The sequence below is a fragment of the Choloepus didactylus genome, chromosome 2, assembly GCF_015220235.1.
Source record: "Choloepus didactylus isolate mChoDid1 chromosome 2, mChoDid1.pri, whole genome shotgun sequence".
NCBI lineage: Eukaryota > Metazoa > Chordata > Mammalia > Pilosa > Megalonychidae > Choloepus > Choloepus didactylus.
In genome coordinates this window covers 111,721,950-111,740,473 of record NC_051308.1, presented here as the reverse complement: position 1 = coordinate 111,740,473, position 18,524 = coordinate 111,721,950, and the positions used below count along the sequence as shown (strand labels likewise).

The 18,524-nt window shown below is 51.0% G+C and overlaps 2 protein-coding genes across 5 annotated transcripts in view; both read left to right on the top strand.

Moving 5' to 3' along the window:
* The window catches only part of INTS3 (integrator complex subunit 3), a 36,016-nt gene extending 30,885 nt beyond the window's left edge, over nt 1-5,131 (top strand). The window contains exons 23-30 of the mRNA XM_037825927.1: nt 854-929; nt 1,331-1,444; nt 1,809-1,857; nt 2,884-3,051; nt 3,461-3,561; nt 3,769-3,841; nt 4,027-4,183; nt 4,297-5,131. Coding sequence (XP_037681855.1) covers nt 854-929; nt 1,331-1,444; nt 1,809-1,857; nt 2,884-3,051; nt 3,461-3,561; nt 3,769-3,841; nt 4,027-4,183; nt 4,297-4,374 — 816 coding nt within the window. The 3' untranslated portion in view covers nt 4,375-5,131. The remainder of the gene's footprint in view (nt 1-853; nt 930-1,330; nt 1,445-1,808; nt 1,858-2,883; nt 3,052-3,460; nt 3,562-3,768; nt 3,842-4,026; nt 4,184-4,296) is intronic.
* A 133-nt stretch (nt 5,132-5,264) lies between these two features.
* On the top strand, nt 5,265-11,569 carry SLC27A3 (solute carrier family 27 member 3). 4 transcript variants are annotated; one of them, XM_037825928.1, is made up of 10 exons: nt 6,628-7,310; nt 7,624-7,833; nt 8,164-8,322; nt 8,867-8,991; nt 9,277-9,471; nt 9,580-9,670; nt 9,812-10,010; nt 10,257-10,354; nt 10,487-10,617; nt 10,921-11,569. In XM_037825928.1, the coding sequence occupies exons 1-10, from the start codon at nt 6,647-6,649 to the stop codon at nt 11,095-11,097; spliced, it is 2,049 nt and encodes a 682-aa protein (XP_037681856.1). In that variant the 5' UTR covers nt 6,628-6,646; the 3' UTR covers nt 11,098-11,569. The 4 variants fall into 4 exon arrangements, 3 of the variants coding, with proteins under 3 accessions (XP_037681857.1, XP_037681858.1, XP_037681856.1); XR_005215225.1 differs by lacking the exon at nt 10,921-11,569 and having other exon boundaries at nt 5,265-7,310; nt 10,204-10,354; nt 10,487-10,538; XM_037825929.1 differs by lacking the exon at nt 10,257-10,354 and having other exon boundaries at nt 5,265-7,310; nt 10,417-10,617; nt 10,921-11,059.
* Nucleotides 11,570-18,524: the final 6,955 nt, after the last annotated feature.

The window sequence follows — 18,524 nt, the reverse complement described above, 5'->3', positions numbered from 1 at the left end:
ATCCGCAGAGAGGCCTGGGAGGCAGGGCTGGGAAGAAAGGGCCTCTGCTTTCTCTCCAGGCTGGCAGACGAGGCGCCCATGCTCCACAGGCACTCTGCCTCCTGGCTAGAATTGTGCATGCTTGGGCTGTGAGGGCTGGGGAAGGAAACATGGAGCCCAACAGACACAGCTGGGGTCAGGATAATCCTGCCTGGAGCCCCCTCACCTCCCTTATTCTCCATATTCTCTGGCAACTCCTGTTTCCAAGAAAGCTGAAGGGATTTTTTCTTAGCTCTCAACTGACCTTTGCCTTGTCTGGAAACGGTTAGACCATTTCTACTCAATCTTTCTACCATTCATATGTCCCCAAGAGGCAGTCGCTTTGCTTGCATCCATTTTTAAGCCTGAACTGGGGTCCTATCACAGCTCCTCCTCTCTACTCATTTTCCCCATTCATAAATGAGGAAGCTCAGCACTCAAGAGTCCTTTCTTCCTTTCCCTTCTCCTCCCCACACCTGTTTCCAGATCCCAGCCTCCTGTGGCCCTTTTCCTCAGGCACAGGTCAGGTTGGGTCAGTCTAAGGCTGGGTAGAGAAGCTGTCCGTCCTCCCTCTGGCACCCGAGGATAGGAAGTCATTTTCCATAACTACTTTTGCCCAAAATATCCCTGTGGTTACCACCTTCACCAGTCCTCTTCATCCTTCAGAGACCCCAGCATCCATCATGTGCCATTTCCTCCCCATCCCTTGAAACCAGGCTTTTCACTTTCTCCTTTTTTTCCCACATGAGCCCTCCTGCTTCTCCCTCCATACTGTACTAGCTGCCTGGCCTCTTTTAGAGCTGATGAGTTCTGCCTTCTTCCACCTCCTCCTTAGCTCCAGGAGCTGGTCTGCCATGTGATGATGGGGAACCTGGTCATGTTTAGAAAGGATTCAGTCCTCAACATACTCAGTAAGTGACCAAAACTCCAAGGAGCCCTGGGGGAGTGGGGGGAGGGGTGTCAGCCCTGCGTATTTTCTAGTATCAGGAAAGCTGGTTCTGGGGCTGAGAAGTTAAGGAGATGCAGCATGCTGTGGTCTTGGGCAATGTCTGGATCTTCGTTTCTTGCTTTATAAAATGGAGAGACTTACCCTGCCCCTCCCACCTTGGGGCTAATGGGAATACAAGCAGCAGTGTGAAGGCTTTGGAAGTAAGGTTGTGTGGAAAGGCAAAGGATCCATGTTTTTTAGGGTCACTGTCCCCACTCCTGTCTCATCCCTGCATAGAGGGCTGGTAATCAGTAGATTAGTCCTATGGGATTGAGGGTGTAAGAAAAACAGAATAGGTAGATGTTTCTTCTCCCTCCCTTCCAGTCCAGAGCCTGGACTGGGAAACCTTTGAGCAGTACTGTGCCTGGCAGCTCTTCCTGGCCCACAACATCCCCCTGGAGACCATAATCCCCATCCTGCAGCACCTCAAATACAAGGGTGAGTAGGGTTGTGGGTGGGGAGCATGGAGGAGAGAACAGCTCCAGCTGAGGTTGGGGCCAGGCTGAGGCCTCCCAGGCTTCTAGGATTAGCCAGAGCCACTGCTCCTCTTCCTACCCGAGTGTGAAAGGCAAGTTCTTTGTCAGTCACCTTTGCTCATTAGATGAAACCTGCAGGCCCACTATGAGCCACACACTGGGTAGGATTTCAGGTGGCTCTGGGGTATTTCATAATAGTGAATAGGGAATTCTTTCTGGCTCCTTGTGAAAGACTGTCCTTGCTCCTTCCAGTGGCTGTTGGGGGATGGGAGATTTCTTCCTGGAATTATGCACCCCCCCGAATAGCCTCTCTCCTTCCCCCACAGAGCACCCAGAGGCCCTGTCCTGCCTACTGCTTCAGCTCCGAAGAGAGAAGTGAGTTCTACCCCTAGGGGATCTTCAGCCCTCCATCCATCCTATACTAAGAGATGCTCTGTTACAAAGGGCTTCTTTCCCCCTCCTTTTGGCATGTTTTTTTCCCTATCCTTGACATCTGCTTTTTATGCCCCTCCCCTGAAGTGATTTACAAATAAGCAGATCCCCTGGGATCTGGGCTTCCTCTTGCGTTTACCCCCCTGCCCACCAGGAGCTGCCCTCGGAGGTGGGGACCGGACATCCCTGTTTCCTGCTGCCACAGCAGTTCTAATCACTGGTGGTTCCTGCTCCCCTCCCCCATGCTCCTGCTGGCCCCACATGGCAGATCCAGGAGGAGGAGGAGAAGTAGAGGGATCACTTGACCTGCTTAGAACAGGGCGAGCCAGACCTCTGTGTTCCCTACCAGGGGTGGGGCGTGGAGGAATAGAGGACAGAAGGTCCCTTCTTCCATCACAGATACTTTTCCAACATACCCCAGATAAATGGGATAACAGCTGTGTGTTTTTTCCTTTTCTACCTTCTTTTCTTCCTTCTACCTTTCCTCTCCTCTTGCTTGAGAGACTAGAAATGGTAACAGAGTGTCTTAAAGGAAGTGAGAAGGTGGGAGCCGTGGGGGCTGTGGCTTCACAGCCCTCTCCCCTTCCCCTTCCTTGAGCTGGACAGTGGGCTGGCCCACAGCTGTAACAGGGTAAGGTGGGGGGACATCTTTTTGCCTTCCTGGCCCATTTTCTGACTTCTGGGGAGAGTGGGAAAGGCCTGATGGGCCTCCTTACTGACACACGCACGCACACCTGCTACCACAGAAACTGAAGAATCTCACTTCTCATCTCCTGGCTTCCCCAAAGGATGAAACCAGGCATTCCTCAGCCCAAGGAGAAGAGGGAGAAGGATGTGAGAGTAGGAAGCCACAGAGACTCGGGTGGGGCAGGGCAGGGAAGCTGGGCTTTGAGAAAACTGAGAGCGATCCCGTGGTTCTGGAAGCCAGTTGTGCGACCACGACACCTGGCACCCCTCTCACGCCCCCAGACCCAGTGAGGAGATGGTGAAGATGGTGCTGAGCCGGCCTTGCCATCCTGACGACCAGTTCACCACCAGCATCCTGCGGCACTGGTGCATGAAGCACGATGAGCTTCTGGCTGAGCACATCAAGTCCCTGCTCATCAAGAACAACAGCCTTCCTCGCAAGAGGCAGAGGTGTGACATGGTCCCTGTCGAGACCCCCTTGGGCCAGGCTGCCTAGCACAGCCTGCCCACTGACAACAGGCCATCGCCAGGGCGTGTGCAATGACCGCTGCCCGCAACATGGCGGATTGCCCAGTCTGGCTCAGCCTAGTTTGTGGGTGACATCTAGTGGTCTGAGGCAACATGGCATGTAGGACCACTGTGGCCCCTTCTTCCCTGCTTCTGGTGCCCCAGGGGCCAGGGTCCTGAGTTCTAAGCATACCTCCCTTACTCCACCCACCACTCCCAGCCCTCCTCTCCCCTTCCCTGTATGGGATGCCTCTGTCTTAGGAGGGACCCTGGGGTGGGAAGGGGGTAGTCTTACACTCCTGGAACCCTCACCTCAAGCTCAGACTCTGGCTCTCACAACTTCCCTGCACAGCCTGAGGAGCTCCAGCAGCAAGCTGGCCCAGCTGACTCTAGAACAGATCCTGGAGCACTTGGACAACCTGCGCCTCAACCTGACCAACACCAAGCAGAACTGTATGCTTCCCAACCCTCCCTGAGTCTAGGGTGTATGGCACTGCCCCGGCTCAGACCAACCCCGGAGCCGGGCTGGGAACCAGGGCATAGTACCAAGAGAACAGAACCCACCCACTAGAGGGAGACAACCTTTGGGTGCCATTTAAAAAATTCCCAGACACCTAATTGTTCTTCCTTTCCTGCCTGCCTCCTTCCTTCTCCCTCTAGTTTTCAGTCAGACCCCAATTCTCCAGGCTCTGCAGCATGTCCAGGCGAGCTGTGACGAAGCCCACAAGATGAAGTAAGGCTCCTTGCGCTTTTGGCCTAGGGAAGGGGGGCTTCTGGGGACATGGGAACTTAATGGCCAGAAAGACACTGCGGTTGAAGAGAAACAGAGACCCAGACCTAGAGGCAGAGAAAAGGGTGAGAGGGTAGACAGAGGACCAGGATCCCTTCACTCTGAGAGTTCTTTCTCCTTTCCATCAGGTTCAGCGATCTCTTTTCCTTGGCTGAGGAATATGAGGACTCTTCTACCAAGCCCCCCAAGAGCCGACGAAAAGCAGCTCTGTCCAGCCCGCGGAGTCGAAAGAATGCCACACAGCCCCCCAACACCGAAGAAGAGTCAGGTTCCAGCAGTGCTTCGGTGAGGCCTTGAGCCAGTGCACTGGAGGAAAGGGCGCGATGGGGAGCAGACGGAGCTGGGGCCAGCAGCTGCCCGGGCTAGTAACCCCCCTCCCTTATTCCAATCTCTCCCAGGAGGAAGAAGATACGAAACCGAAGCCCACCAAGCGGAAACGGAAAGGGTCTTCTGCAGTAGGTTCTGACAGTGACTGAGCCCCTGTGTGCCCCAAATCACCCCCAGCTGGACTGCCCTCCCCTCAGTCAATTAAAGGTTCATAGGGGCTGGGGAGAGAGTAGGGGAAACACCCTCTCCCCTCATCCCAAAGTCACCCAGTGGGAAAGATGAGCTTCCTATCTAGCCCAGCCTGAGAAGCTGCCTCACAGCACCCCCTCTTTCCTCCCCCTTTTCTGGGCCTCCTGCTGGTCATACTGCCTCTCCCACCCAATATATGGGTTCCCCTGAGGGCCAGAAGCTGTGCAAAACTGTGACTGTTGTGGAAGTCCTCAGAGAACTGTTTCAACAGAGAGGAGAAATGGCAAAGGGGCAGCTGGCCAGAGAGGCAAGGATGAGTACTCGGTGTGAGGGTGCCCCTTCCCGCTTCCCTTCTTCAGATTTTGATCTGCCCTGAACAGAGACATTTTATAGTCACGCTCCATACCCCAGTACGAAATAGGTATTTAACCTGCCCATTTCTCATCATGCGGCAAATGGCACAAGTGTTCAGGAAGGAACCGGAGAGGGAGGTGGGAGACAGCGCCATGTGGTGTGTCCTGGAGCTTACGTTGGCCTGAGGTTGGCTCCTCAAGCTGGGCCAGATACCTGGGGAGTCCCAGAGGCAAGTTCCACAGAACTGTCAAATGCTTCCATTTCCTTGGTTCTGTTTCTTTGTTTTTCATTTTTCTTTCTTGCTGGAGATATTAGTGTTTTAAAAATTGTTTTTAAATGACAATAAAACAAGCCAGAAACTTTTGTGCTAGAGCTCCTGCCTCCACCTACCCTGTGCATGTACAGGGTGGTCCCGATGTAATTGGCACCCTTACTTGTGGCCTCCCTCTTCCTGCCTTGCACCCACCACCACCACCACCACAACCACCACCTTCTTTTCTAGAACAGGAAGGACTTGGCTCTCCTCCCCCCATCCTTCCTGCTACCGCTGGCAGTGTGGGAGGGCACCGACCTATCCATGCGGAAATTGATACTGGTACCTTCTCCCTGTAGGCGGAGACCTGCCCTTACCATTTCCCTCCCAGAGGCTTCCAAAAGCTAATATTCAGTGCACCCACTCTAAGTTACTAAGTCAGTGTGCTTACCAACTACTGGGAAGTTAGAACCAGCTGTTTGCTGGAGCCAGGGGGAACTCAGAACTTGGGTCTGAAAGGACAGAAGTGCCTTGCCTGGTGGAGAGTGAATGCAGATACCAGGAAGGAGAAACCCTCTTCCTTCAACAGTCTAGCCACTTGGTAATCCACGTGTTTTAGGAAAAAAAGAGCTCAGTGGCTATGCTTTTGTTCCCCTGCTGCCCAGGGCGATTGGGCGGCAGGCTGAGGGGAGAGGAGGAATGAAGTTTGGGCTGATTGCAGACGGCTCCTCCTGTTCAGCCTGCAAATTTCAGTTTGCCTTTTATAGAATCCAGGTTCTCCCCTCCCTCAAAGCTGCTACTCCTTCTTTTGAAAACCTAAACTACCAGAGTCCTCCTCTATTTTCTTCCTCTTTCCCTCCCCAGTTTCCTCTGTTCCAATTAAAACCAGGATGGAAAGCATTGACTGGCTGGCCCCAATTACTGTACCCTTGCCCAGAGGGAGGGGCCTCTGCCATGGCCCCTCCAGAAAAACCAGGCGGTGTTGGCCTCCACCTTTCCCCTACTTAACTGTCAGCCCCCACCCATCCCGTGGGGTTGCTGCTGCTGGCAGCAGTGGCGATGGCTTGGGTCTGGCTGCCGTGCTGAGACTTGCAGCAGCGCCCTACGGGCTATGGGCCGAGTTCTACAGTCTCTCTGGTACCTTCCCATCACGGATGAAAACGGTTAACGTGAGGGAAAGACAGACTGCGATCCAAACGCCCCGGGTCTCAGACCCGGATTCCAAAATTCAGTCAGATGCCTAAACCCGCCCAAGAGCGGGAAGAACCGAAAATGCAGGGATAGGACCCTGGGATTGCGGGAAGGCGTAAGTACCGCCCGGGACCTGGTAGCGTGCGGGCCGCGAGTAGTTTCGGAGGGAGCGCGCCTAGGGCGGAGCGTCGGCTGTGAGGAGGGCGGAGAGTCCCGGGCTGCCCCCAACCCTCACTCCTCCCGGGCCTTTGCTGTCCGCCCGTGGGGAGTGGTGGAGGCCTGGGTGGGAAGGGGTTTTTGCCAGCGCACGCGCGCTCCCGGGAAGGAGAGGTCTAAGAGCAAGAACGAGCGGCCCCAGTTTTCCAGAAGGGAATAGCAGGGGTGTCTTAAGAACGGCTGGGACCCGACGGTGCCGAGTCGAGGAAGAGGGCACCATGGCCGCCCTCCTCCTCCTGTCCCTGCTCCTGCTGCTGCCGCTGCTCCTACTGAAAGTGAACCTCTGGCCACAGCTGCGCTGGCTCGCGGCAGACTTGGCCTTCACGGTGCGCGCCTTTCGCTGCAAACGGGCTCTTCGAGCTCGCGCCCTAGCCGCAGCTGCCGCCGACCCGAAAGGTCCGGAGGGGGGCTGCAGCTTGGCCTGGCGCCTCGCCCAACTGGCCCGGGAGCGCCCTGCACACACCTTTCTCATTCACGGCGCGCGGCGCTTTAGCTACGCGGCGGCGGAGCGCGAAAGCAACCGGGCAGCGCGCGCTTTCCTGCGCGCCCGTAACTGGGATGGGGAGCCCGGTGGCGGCGGAGCACGGAGCGCCAGCGAAGGCGAACGGGCCGCGCAGGGAGCAGGAGACGCGGCGGCCGGAAGGGGAGCAGCCCTCGCTGGGCGCGAAGGGGATGGGGCGGCCAGAGGCGGAGCCGAGGCCCCTCTGGAACCTGGAGCGACCGTGGCGCTGCTCCTCCCCGCCAGCCCAGAGTTCCTCTGGCTCTGGTTCGGGCTGGCCAAGGCCGGCCTGCGTACCGCCTTTGTGCCCACCGCCCTGCGCCGGGGACCCCTGCTGCATTGCCTCCGCAGCTGCGGCGCGCACGCGCTGGTACTGGCGCCAGGTAAGCGGTAGCCGGGACTAACCGGGGCGGGGCCAGCCACTAAAAGGGGCGTGCCTGGGGGGGATTCAGAGACGGGTTTGGTCTAGTTCCTAGGATTCAGAAGCAGGCGGAACTATCTCCCGGGCGTTTGTAAAGAGTTTGCGAAAGTCTTTGGTTCCATCCAAGGATTCCCGAGGAGTCGGGATGCGGATCCCCGACCCGTGATGTATCACACAGGAGCAGTGCCGGAAAGTAGGCTGAGGGGTAGGGAAGATTTGTGGGTAGCTGCAGAGCCGCGGAGCTGTGCTTCCCTCCTACCCGACCCCCGTTGCAGAGTTCCTGGAGTCCCTGGAGCCTGACCTGCCCGCCCTGAGAGCCATGGGGCTCCGCCTGTGGGCTGCAGGCCCTCATACCCATCCTGCTGGAATTGGGGATTTGCTGTCTGAGGCCTCGGCCGAATTGGATGGGCCAGTGCCTGGGTACCTATCTGCCCCCCAGAACGTAACGGACACGTGCCTGTACATCTTCACCTCTGGCACCACGGGTGAGGGCTGGACACCCCCATGCTTAGGAGGAAACTAAGACAAAGGAAGCAGGGTTCTGGAGACAGGGAACTGTGACCTCTTCAGCTCCCAGGCCACCCCTTCAAAATCCCCAGAAAGGATGCTGGTCCCAGTGACCACATCCTCCCTCTCTCCAGCTTCTCACCTTCTTCATTCCTCCACCTCCCTCGGGCTATTCACACTTCCTGGAGAGTCTGGCCTTCCCCCCTTCCCAGCTTCTGCCACTGTGGGAAAGCCAGCAAGGTGCAATGAGGGAGTTAGGGCTTGGTACCAAGACCCTTCCCAGATCTCCCTCCTCCCACCATCTACAGGCCTCCCCAAGGCTGCTCGGATCAGTCATCTGAAGATCCTGCAATGCCAAGGGTTCTACCAGCTGTGTGGCATCCACCCGGAGGACATCATGTACCTTGCCCTCCCACTCTACCACATGTCTGGTTCCCTGTTGGGCATCGTGGGCTGCCTGGGCATTGGTCAGTCTTCCCCACCCCACCCTGCCTCTATTCAGTCCTCCAGCAAATGTTTATTTCAGCAAAAGTTTATTGAGCACCTACCATGGGCCTACCTGGGGACACTTCCTGAGCCCTCCAGGGTAGAGAATCCAGAGGAAGGAGGAGCTACCCTCCAGGGGCTCCCAGTTCAACAGGGCACAGACCTGAGACTGAGCAACAAGGGAGGCCACACAGTTCACAGAACTCCAGACTCTGGGGTCAAGAGGAGAGAAGGGTTGTGTCAGTTCCAGAAGAGGGAAATAGAGAAGAGGGTTGGGACTTGGGTGGGGGCAGATGGGCTGTGTGGGGATAGGGAGCAGGGGAAAGGGCATGATTAGCCTCTCCAAGCACAGGGTGGGGAGGCAGAAGGCCACCTTGGCCTGCTGAAAGTGAACTTCACAGCAGGTTCCTCTCAGACAACTGCACTACAGTAGAGGCCAGTGTCTGGGAAGGAGGAGATCGGAGCTCGCCTTCAGCCCTTAACCTCGCCTCCATCCTTCCTCCCCTCTCTCCCTATTCCTGGCAGGGGCCACAGTGGTGTTGAAGTCCAAGTTCTCCGCTGGTCAGTTCTGGGAGGACTGCCAGCAGCACGGGGTGACAGTGTTCCAGTACATCGGGGAGTTGTGCCGGTATCTCGTCAACCAGCCCCCGGTGCGTGGGTAGGCACCCAGGGCCGAGCCACCAAGGCAGGAAGATGGGCTATAGGGAGCAGGACAGTAGAAGGGAGGCACAGACAGAGCCCACCCTGACAGCTGAAGGGAGAGAAGGAGGTAGAGGAAGCAAGAAGAAAACGGCAGGAAAGGATAAGGAGCCTGAGGCGGCGGAAGGCATCTGATGCTGGGGACCCCGGAAAAGGCTGCACCGGGAGGGGGCATTCTCTTTGGGCAGCTGGTCTCTTGGTGTTGAAGCTCCTGCTCCTCTCCCTTCTCATCTCAGAATGAGGCAGAACGTGGCCATAAGGTCCGGCTGGCAGTGGGCAGTGGGCTGCGCCCAGACACCTGGGAGCGTTTTGTGCGGCGCTTTGGGCCCCTGCAGGTGCTGGAGACATACGGACTGACAGAGGGAAACGTGGCCACTTTCAACTACACACACCAGCGGGGCGCCGTAGGACGTGCTTCCTGGCTTTACAAGGTGAGGGGCAGGGAGGAAACCAGGAGAACCCAAGGAACAGCAGGAAGCTGGGAGGCCAGGGAGCTGGGCTGGGGGTTGCCCGGGATGACCTGGTCTCCCTTCCCCCAGCGCGTCTTCCCCTTCTCTTTGGTTCGCTATGATGTCACCACAGGGGAGCCGATTCGGAACGCCCGGGGTCACTGTGTGGCAGCATCTCCTGGTTCGTGCTTAGGTGGGGTGGGTGGGTGGTGATGAAGCTGACAAAGGAGGGTGGGGTTGGAGAACCAGGCTGGGGCGGGGGTGGTGGCAGGAGGCTCTGGGGAGGTAGGGAGTGTCCCCCTGACTCCAGTGACTCTGCCAGGTGAGCCAGGGCTGCTGGTGGCCCCGGTGAGCCAGCAGTCTCCATTCCTGGGTTACGCTGGGGGCCCAGAACTGGCCCAGGGAAAGCTGCTGAAGGATGTCTTCTGGCCCGGGGATGTTTTCTTCAACACTGGGGACCTGTTGGTCTGCGACGACCAAGGCTTTCTTCGTTTCCACGATCGCACTGGAGACACCTTCAGGTATCTAGCCATAACTTTCTAAGTCTGTATCCTTGACAGCTGATCCCTGTGACCTAAACTGCCTAACCCTCAACTCCCTAAACCCAGCTCTTCATTAACGCTCTCATTCTCAGACCCCCCATGCCCTTAACCCTTTCCATGGTCTGGCAATCTGACCGCTGACCTTATCCCTGACCTCTTTCTCCCCACCAAGCTCCTAAGACGCTGACCCCTGACTGATACTTTTGGATCTCTGCTTTCCGGCAGATGGAAAGGGGAGAATGTGGCCACAACCGAGGTGGCTGAGGTCTTAGAGGCCCTGGATTTTCTTCAGGAGGTGAACGTGTATGGAGTCGCTGTGCCAGGTGCCCAGGCAGGGGAGGTCGGGGAGGCACCCAGTCTACCACCCGGAATTGATCCTATTTAGGCGCAGGGAGCATAAGAGCTTCATGGTGCTCAGCCACGGAATGGCTCATCTGGCCTCCTGCACCCACCAGGGCACGAAGGTAGGGCTGGGATGGCAGCCCTGGTTCTGCGTCACCCCCGCTCTTTGGATCTTGTGCAGCTCTACACCCACGTGTCTGAGAACCTGCCACCTTATGCCCGGCCTCGGTTCCTAAGGCTCCAGGTAACCAGCCACTCCTGTCCCCAACCTCCATGGCTCCCAAACTCCACAAAAGGACCCCCGCATAATACACTCTGTGAAGAGAAAGAACTGGTCCTTTTCGGACACACCCTTCCACCCCACAACTTTCCGCGTACTCCCTCCATCTCCAAGTCTGGATCTTTCTCTTCCCTGTCACCTCCTCCCCTAAACCCCGACCAAGTACCCCCTCTCCCCAGAGATGCCTCTCAACAAAATTCAGGCAACTCACTCTTCACGCTCTCCCTTCAACACCCTTCCCACCCACCCCCCTCTCCCCATCCCCAGGAGTCTTTGGCCACCACAGAGACCTTTAAACAACAGAAGGTTCGGATGGCAAATGAGGGCTTTGACCCGAGCTCGTTGCCTGACCCCCTCTACGTCCTGGACCAGGCTGGGGGTGCCTACCTGCCCTTCACCCCTGCCCAGTACAGTGCCCTCCTGGCTGGGGACCTTCGCCTCTGAGAGCCCCTCCGCACGCGGGCCCTGAGGGGAGGGACTGTGGGGAATTGGGGGCATTGCAGGTGTGCCGGGGCCAGCAGGGGCCTTTTCCCTACCAGATGTACAGTCATTATTTTGTAATAAATGGTGCTGGAGCCCATCTGGCTCTGTCTCCCTGATCTGTCTTCTGTGTCTGTCTGCGTAACTGCCTTTCCCTCTAAAGTTCTCTCCCAGCACGGAGCCCCAGGCCCGAGTCCCTGTGGAGTTCAGTATCTGAATTTCGGTGTTTTTCCTCTCAGGCGACCCTGCCTGACTCTTGTCCTCGGAGAGCCCCTGGTGATTGTTGTCTGTCCCTATTTGTGTGTGTCCCTTCCCAGTTTTACTTCTGGAGTGCAGGGCCACCACTGCTGTGTCTGGGAGCTTCTCTGAGGACCCCAGGGGTGGGCTTAGATTGCAGAAGTGGACAGGGGCACACAGAAACGCTGTCTCCTGTGGCCAGCCAAAGCATCGTCATAGAATCGTGAGTGGCTGGGGTCTAGGGAAGAGTCTTAACCAGGCAACACTGGTATTTAAATTTGGGGGAAAGGATGCTTTGTGCCCCTTGCCACTCGCGGCTCATTCTGATAAGGCAGTCAGCAACCAGGAAGGATGGGGTCACTCAGCCCCAAACTCAAAATTTCCTGATCAAAGTCATACATTCCCAGAAGTAGCAGCCCAGGTTGGGGACCCCTCAGGATCTGGGGCAGAGTTTGACTAAAGCGCGTCCTTACAGCAGATCTCAGAGTTCACATATGTATGTTGGGGCAGGCGTCAGATGGAAACCAAAAGGAAAAAAGCTTTTCTTGGCCCCTCAAGGTGTCAGAAATGTCACCATCCAAAAGCTTGAACTAATGAAACCTGTTCCTCCCTCCTAGAAACTTAGGTTCCCCTGTATTTTGAGCTCTAGCTCTCAGCTGCTTTCTCTTTCCAACCCCTCTCCCCAGCGAGGAAGATAGGGGAAGTGCCCCCCACCAACCTTGGGTCCATATCGCTAACGCTCCTGTTCCAGAACTTACAACTTGCCCTGCCTTCAAGAAACAAACCTGGTTCTGTGTCACCGACAGACTAGTTCAGGCTCACGCTTAACACAGGTGAAGGCGATGTCTTCATGCATCCAGCAATACATTAGGAAGAGCACTCACTCTGTTCTTGTCTCTAACCTGCCCCAGGACGAGTGCACTGGTCAGGGGCTGCCTGGTGGCCGTGGTGGGCACCACCCACAGCTGCCCTGACGCAACCTAACTCAGCCCAGCTGTCTCGCCTCATTCGTGGACCCACACACCAGGTTCTCCCCTCAGTCTGTTTCATTTAGTCTAAAACTACACTGTCCAATATGATAGTCCCTAGCTACATGGGGCTGAGTGCTTGGAGTGCAGCAAATCTGAAATGAGATGTATGTGTAATACACAGCAGGCTTCTAAGACCTAGTACAATAAAAAACAAAAGGAATGAAAATAGCTCATTAATAATTTTTTTTATGTTGCTTACATGTTGAAATACTATTTTGTATGTATGGGTTGGATTAAATAAAATATATACTCATTTCACTTGTTTCTTTTTACTTTTTAAATGTAAAATGGCTACTAGAAAAAATTAGAATTACATAAGTGGCTCACATTCTATTTTTACAGAAGAGTGCTGGTCTAAGTCCTGTCCCCACAACTCACTCTAGAACCCCAAACACCCAGCTGTGCCTGTATGATCCCTGCTCACGTTAGCTGAGGGGAGACAGCAGATTCCGTGGCAAGGGGCCGAGTGCAGTGCTTGGAGCTGGGGTTCCGTCAAGCCCTGTGTGCTGACTGTGGCTCAGCTCTTGGAACCAGCTTTGTTACAGAGGCTGTAACTAGTGATAGAAGTTGAAAGCTGCACAATGGAGGGCTTCTGATTCAAAAGAAATAGGTTTTCACCTCATACCATGCACAAAATTAACTCAAAATGGACCAACAACCTAAGTATAAGAGCTAAAACCATAGAACCCTTAGAAGAGAATACAGGGAGAAATCCTCAAGACTTTGTATCAGGCAATGGATTCTTAGCTATGACACCAAAAGCACAAGCAACAAAAGAAAAAATAGATAAATGAGGCTTCATTTAAAACTTTTGCACATCGAAGGACATAATCAAGAAAGGGAAAACTCAACCTAAAGAATGGGAGAAAATATTTGGATATTGTATAATCTAATAAGGGCTTAATATTCAGAATATACAAAGAAGTACAACCCAACAAAAATACAATCCAATTTAAAAATGGGCCAAGGATTTGAATAGACAGTTCTCCATAGAAGATACATAAATAGCCAACAAGCATTTGAAGAGATGCTCAACAACAGTAGCCATTAAGGAAATGCAAATCAAAATCACGAAGAAAACCACTTCACACCCACTAGGATGGCTATTATTTCAAAAAACGGGAAATAAGTTTCAAGAGGATACTGAGAAATAGGAACCCTCATACATTGCTGGCGGGAATGTAAAATGATGCAGCCACTGTGGAAGACAGAGTGGCAGTTCCTCAGCAACTTACCATATGAACCAGCAATCCCACTTCTAGGTGTATACCCAAAAGAATGCAAAGCAGGGACTCAAACACATATTTATACACCACAGACAAAAGTGGAAGCAACAGATGAATGGAATAAAAAAATGTGGTGTATATAATGGAATATTAGTCAAAGGAATGAAGTTCCAAAACATGCTATAACATGGATGAACCTTGAAGATGTCATATTGAGTGAAATCAACCAGAGACAAAAGGACAAATATTGTATGATTTCACATATGAAATACCTGGTATAAACAAATACATAACAGACAGAAAGCAGATTACAGGTTGCCAGGGACTGGAGGTGTGAGGCTGGGGAAGGAAAGGGGAGTTACTGCTTAATGAGCACAGAGTTTCTGTTTGAGGTGATGAAAAAGTTTTCATAATGGATGGTGGTGAGGGTAGCACAATATTGTGAATGAGATTAATATCACAATTGTTCACATGAAAGTGGTTAAAATGGGAAATTTCATGTTGTATATATGTTAACACAATGAAAAAACTTAAAAGGTTTTCCTACAATAAATCAAAGGAAATAAAATGGAATTGGATGGATGGATGGGAAGGAGAGAGTGAGGGAGGGAAAGAAAAGAAAGAATGATGGCAAATGTGGCAAATGTAGTGTATCTGAGTATCCAGGTGTGGGGATGTTGGAGTTCTCTGTATTGGTTTTGTAATAGTTTTGCAATTCTCCTGTAAGTTGGAAAGCATTTCAAAAAATAATAATAATAAAGTAAAATGGAATTATAAAACAGTTTGTAAAGATGAGATAGGGTGGTGAGTTCCCTTTCACAGGAAACTGGATAACCATTTTGGGATGTTGGATTTGGGAGGTGGTGGTGGAACAGAGATCTGCAGCCACACTCAAGCTGTGATTCATGGCAAATGCTCTCAGTTTTGTGTCTGTACAGCCTTCCTAGGATACTTCAGGCTACATGTCCTTGAAAATTAGAAGAAAAGGTGAAGGGGCACCCCATTCCAAACAGGCTTCAAAGGTCTGTTTTGTTTGTTTGTTTTTAATTAAATTCAGTTTTATTGAGATATATTCACATACCATACAATCATCCATGGTGTACAATCAACTGTTCACAGTACCATCATATAGTTGTGCTTTCATCACCCCAATCTATTTTGGAAATTTTTCCTTACACCAGAAAGAATAAGAATAAAAAATAAAAGAAAAAAGAACACCTAAATCATGCCCCCCATCCCATCCTGTTTTTTATTTAGATTTTGTCCCCATTCTTCTACTCATCCATCCATACTCTGCATAAAGGGAGTGTGATCCACAAGGTTTTCACAATCACACTGTCACTCCTTGTAAGCTACATTGTTATACAATCGACCTCAAGAGTCAAGGCTACTGGGTTGCAGTTTGACAGTTTCAGGTATTTACTTCTAGCTATTCCAATACATTAAAACCTAAAAAGGATTATTTATGTAGCGTGTATTCTTGCCACCAGAGTGACTGCTCAACTCCATTTGGAATCTCAGCCAGTGAAACTTTATTAACTTTCATTCACAACCCCCTCAAAGGCCTGTTTTTTTATTTTTAAATGCTGTGGTTTTTATATTTTTAAATGCTGAAGAAAATCAAAAGAAGAATATTTAGTGACATGTAAAAATTACATGAAATTCAAATTTCTGTGCCCCTATATAATGTTTTATCGGAACACAATCAGGCTCATTCCTTCACATACTGTCTACGGTTGTTTTCGTGCTGGAACGGCAGAGTTGAGCAGTTATAATAAAGACCTCACAGCCCACCAGGCATGAAATATTTCACTATGCGGCGCTTGCCAGAAGTTTGCTCCCCTGCCCCAGCATCTGTGACCCTTAGTCTCCTTTCCGCCTCTCGGCCGCAGTTCTACAAGGCCACAGGGGAAGGAAGCCCAGCAGCCCGGGGAGGCCCGGGGGCGCCGCCCTGGACTCCACGGAGCCGGGAGATGGCTCACCGGTGAGGGTCGGGAGGCTCCCTTCGGCCGATGATTAGCGACCGCTCCCCACGGGCTCGGCTAAGCTAAAAGGCCCTAGGACAATGGGTGCAAAAAACCCGTAAGGGGCGGGAAGCGCAGCCGGACCTCGAGCACTCGCCAGAGGGTCTCCGCCCCAAGGGCTGGGACCCCCGCGGCGGCGCGGGCCTGTGCTCACCCGGCCTCCCGGCGCCCAGCGCCCAGCGGTGACTGTCATCCTGAGTGGGCGGGGCGAGGCCGCTCGTCTCCCTGCTCGGGAAAGACGCCTGCGCGCTTGTGCTCCAGGCGGCGCCGCATAAAAATAAGACGGACGGACGGATGGATGGATGGGGCGGTGGCGGTGGGGGGTTGGGAGCTGATTTGTTTTTTTAAAATTGAGATATAATTCATATACCATAAAATTTGCTCTTTTGAAGTGTACAATTCAGTGCACAGAGTTGCACAACTATAGCCACTATCTACTTTAGAACAATTTCGTCAACCCCACCCAAAAGTTAACCGGTGCCCTTGATCTGTCACTCCCCCATTTCCTCCCCATGGCAGCCCCTAGCAATCACTAATTTCTTTTCTGTGTTCATGGATTTGCCTATTCTGGACGTTTCATATAAATGGAGCCGTAGATTATGTGGCTTTGTGTCTGGCTTATTTCTCTTAGCATATTTTCAAGGCTCATCCGTGTTGTAGCATATATCAGGACTTCATTCCTTTCATGGCCAAATAATATTCCATTGCATGGACATACCATAATTTGTTTTTCCATTCATCAATTGAGGGACATTTGGGTTGTTTCCACTTTTTGACTATTGTAGATAACACTGCTATGAACACTTGTGTACAAGCTTTTGTGTGGAGACTTTTCTTTCAGTTCACTTTGGTGTTTACCTTAGGGGAATTACCGGGTCGTCTAGTAACCCTGTGTTTTACATTTTGAGAAACTGTCAAACTGTTTTCCAAAAATATCTGTACCATTTTACATCACTACTAGCAATGAAAAAGATTTCCAATCTCCACATCCTCACCAACACTTACTGTCTTTTAAATTGTATCCTTTCTAATGGATGTAAACTGGCATCTCATTATAATTATGCTTTTTATTTCCCTCATGACTAATGAGGTTGAACATCTTTGTATGTGGTTATTGGCTATTTGTGTATCTTCTTTGGAAAAATGTCTATTCAAAAATCCTTTGTTCATTTTTAAATAGAGTTATTTCTCCTTTTATTGTTGAGTTATATATCCTCGGTGTAAGTCCCTTTTCAAATATATGGTTTGCAAATATTTTCTTCCATCCTGTGGGTTGTCTTTTCATTTTCTTGATGGTGATTTTTGAAGCATAAAGGTTCTTAATTTTGATGAAGTGCAATTTACCTATTTTTTGTATGAGGAGAATCTTGCAAAGTCAGTTTTTCCCCAAGAACAAATAAAGAAATAAATAAATCTTACATTTAATTCGGTAGTATACTCAGTATTATTATTGAAACTATTTTATGGTACATTGTGGAATAATGCACATATTAGGAGTTAATATTGCCAGAGCAAGAGAAAAAGGTATATGCATAAAATAAAATAAATTAAGTAAAAACCCTGTAATGTCATGAAGAAAGGCCTAGAAACAATGACAATCCAACACCAAGGAGGTCTCCTGACACCCAGCTCCTTGCTGGAATTGTTGATTCAAGGTCTGGCGCAGAAAATACTCAGGACCAGCTGGGGGCAGCATGTGCCAGGAAGCAAAGACTCCAAAGAATGGGTAACAAACAGCAAAGGGACACAGAGCTTCCACTGGCCTACGATAGGACAGTTTGAATGTCAAAAAGAGTAATGAATGCACTTGAACCATTAAATATAAGAAAACATAGCAGTTCAGAGTGATACCAAAGAGAAAAAGAGGGGGAGAGAAACATGTAGGATACTATTAGAACAAACTCCTAATTCTGAAAATTGGCAAATAAAGGAAATAACTAAGCATCTGCCCCTCCTTTCCTGTGTGTGCTGTATTTCAGGGTTACCAAAGAGTCCTCACTGATGAAGAAAAGTTCTTCTTTACTGAAGAATTCCAATTAAAAAGTGAGAAAGGAAAGATAGAATTGGAAAACAGACATTGTGCAACCTCTAATGAAATAATTGAGTCAGGCAGTTATCACCAATAGATAAAATTATTAGATGTAAGGGTGATGGGAATTTTATAATGGAGGAATCAGGTTGTCACCACCTGAAGCCTCTAACAAATCTTAGAATCACTAAACGTGCACTACCTGAAGAGATGCAATCTGCACCACACTACAATACCTATGAAATTTTCTTGCCGAACAGTTGAACCTGAAGCTAACCAATGTTGTAGAACCAATATCTATTCAATAACACCAGAGAAATCATGCAGACAGATCCAGAATAGGGGAGATTCTCCTGGAAACTTTACCAGGTCTCTTCAACAAGTCAATGATATATAAGGAGGGGAGGAGTATAGCTGCTGATTACATCTTTCGGAGGCACAACAACCAAATGTCATATATGGACCTTGTTGTTGCCTAAGAAAAAAAAATAAACATAAAAGGAAGACATTTTTGAGACAATCAGGGACATTTCACATGGAAATAATAGTTCTTAGATGCTATTAAGGAATTGTTAATTGTGTTAGACATGATAATGTCATTGTGGTGTGAAACAAAAATGTATTTTTTAAAAAGACACGCATGAAGTATGAATGCATGAAATGACACTATGTTCACAATTGTTTGAAAATATTTTAGTAAGGAAAGAAGGGGGAAAGGGGTGAGATGGAGCCAACATAGCAAGAATCTTGATAATTGTTGAATCATGTAATGGGTACACGGGGGTTCACTGTACTATTCTCTCTACTTTTGTGGATGTTGAACATTTTATAATAAAAGACTAAA

What these genes read in the sequence shown, in the direction of transcription:
- SLC27A3 (XM_037825928.1), top strand. Translation starts at nt 6,647, where the DNA reads ATGGCCGCCCTCCTCCTCCTGTCCCTGCTCCTGCTGCTGCCGCTGCTC. An exon ending in CGCGCTGGTACTGGCGCCAG is followed by an intron (nt 7,311 to 7,623) that starts GTAAGCGGTAGC and finishes CCCCCGTTGCAG; the next exon opens with AGTTCCTGGAGTCCCTGGAG. An exon ending in CTCGGTTCCTAAGGCTCCAG is followed by an intron (nt 10,618 to 10,920) that starts GTAACCAGCCAC and finishes CCCCATCCCCAG; the next exon opens with GAGTCTTTGGCCACCACAGA.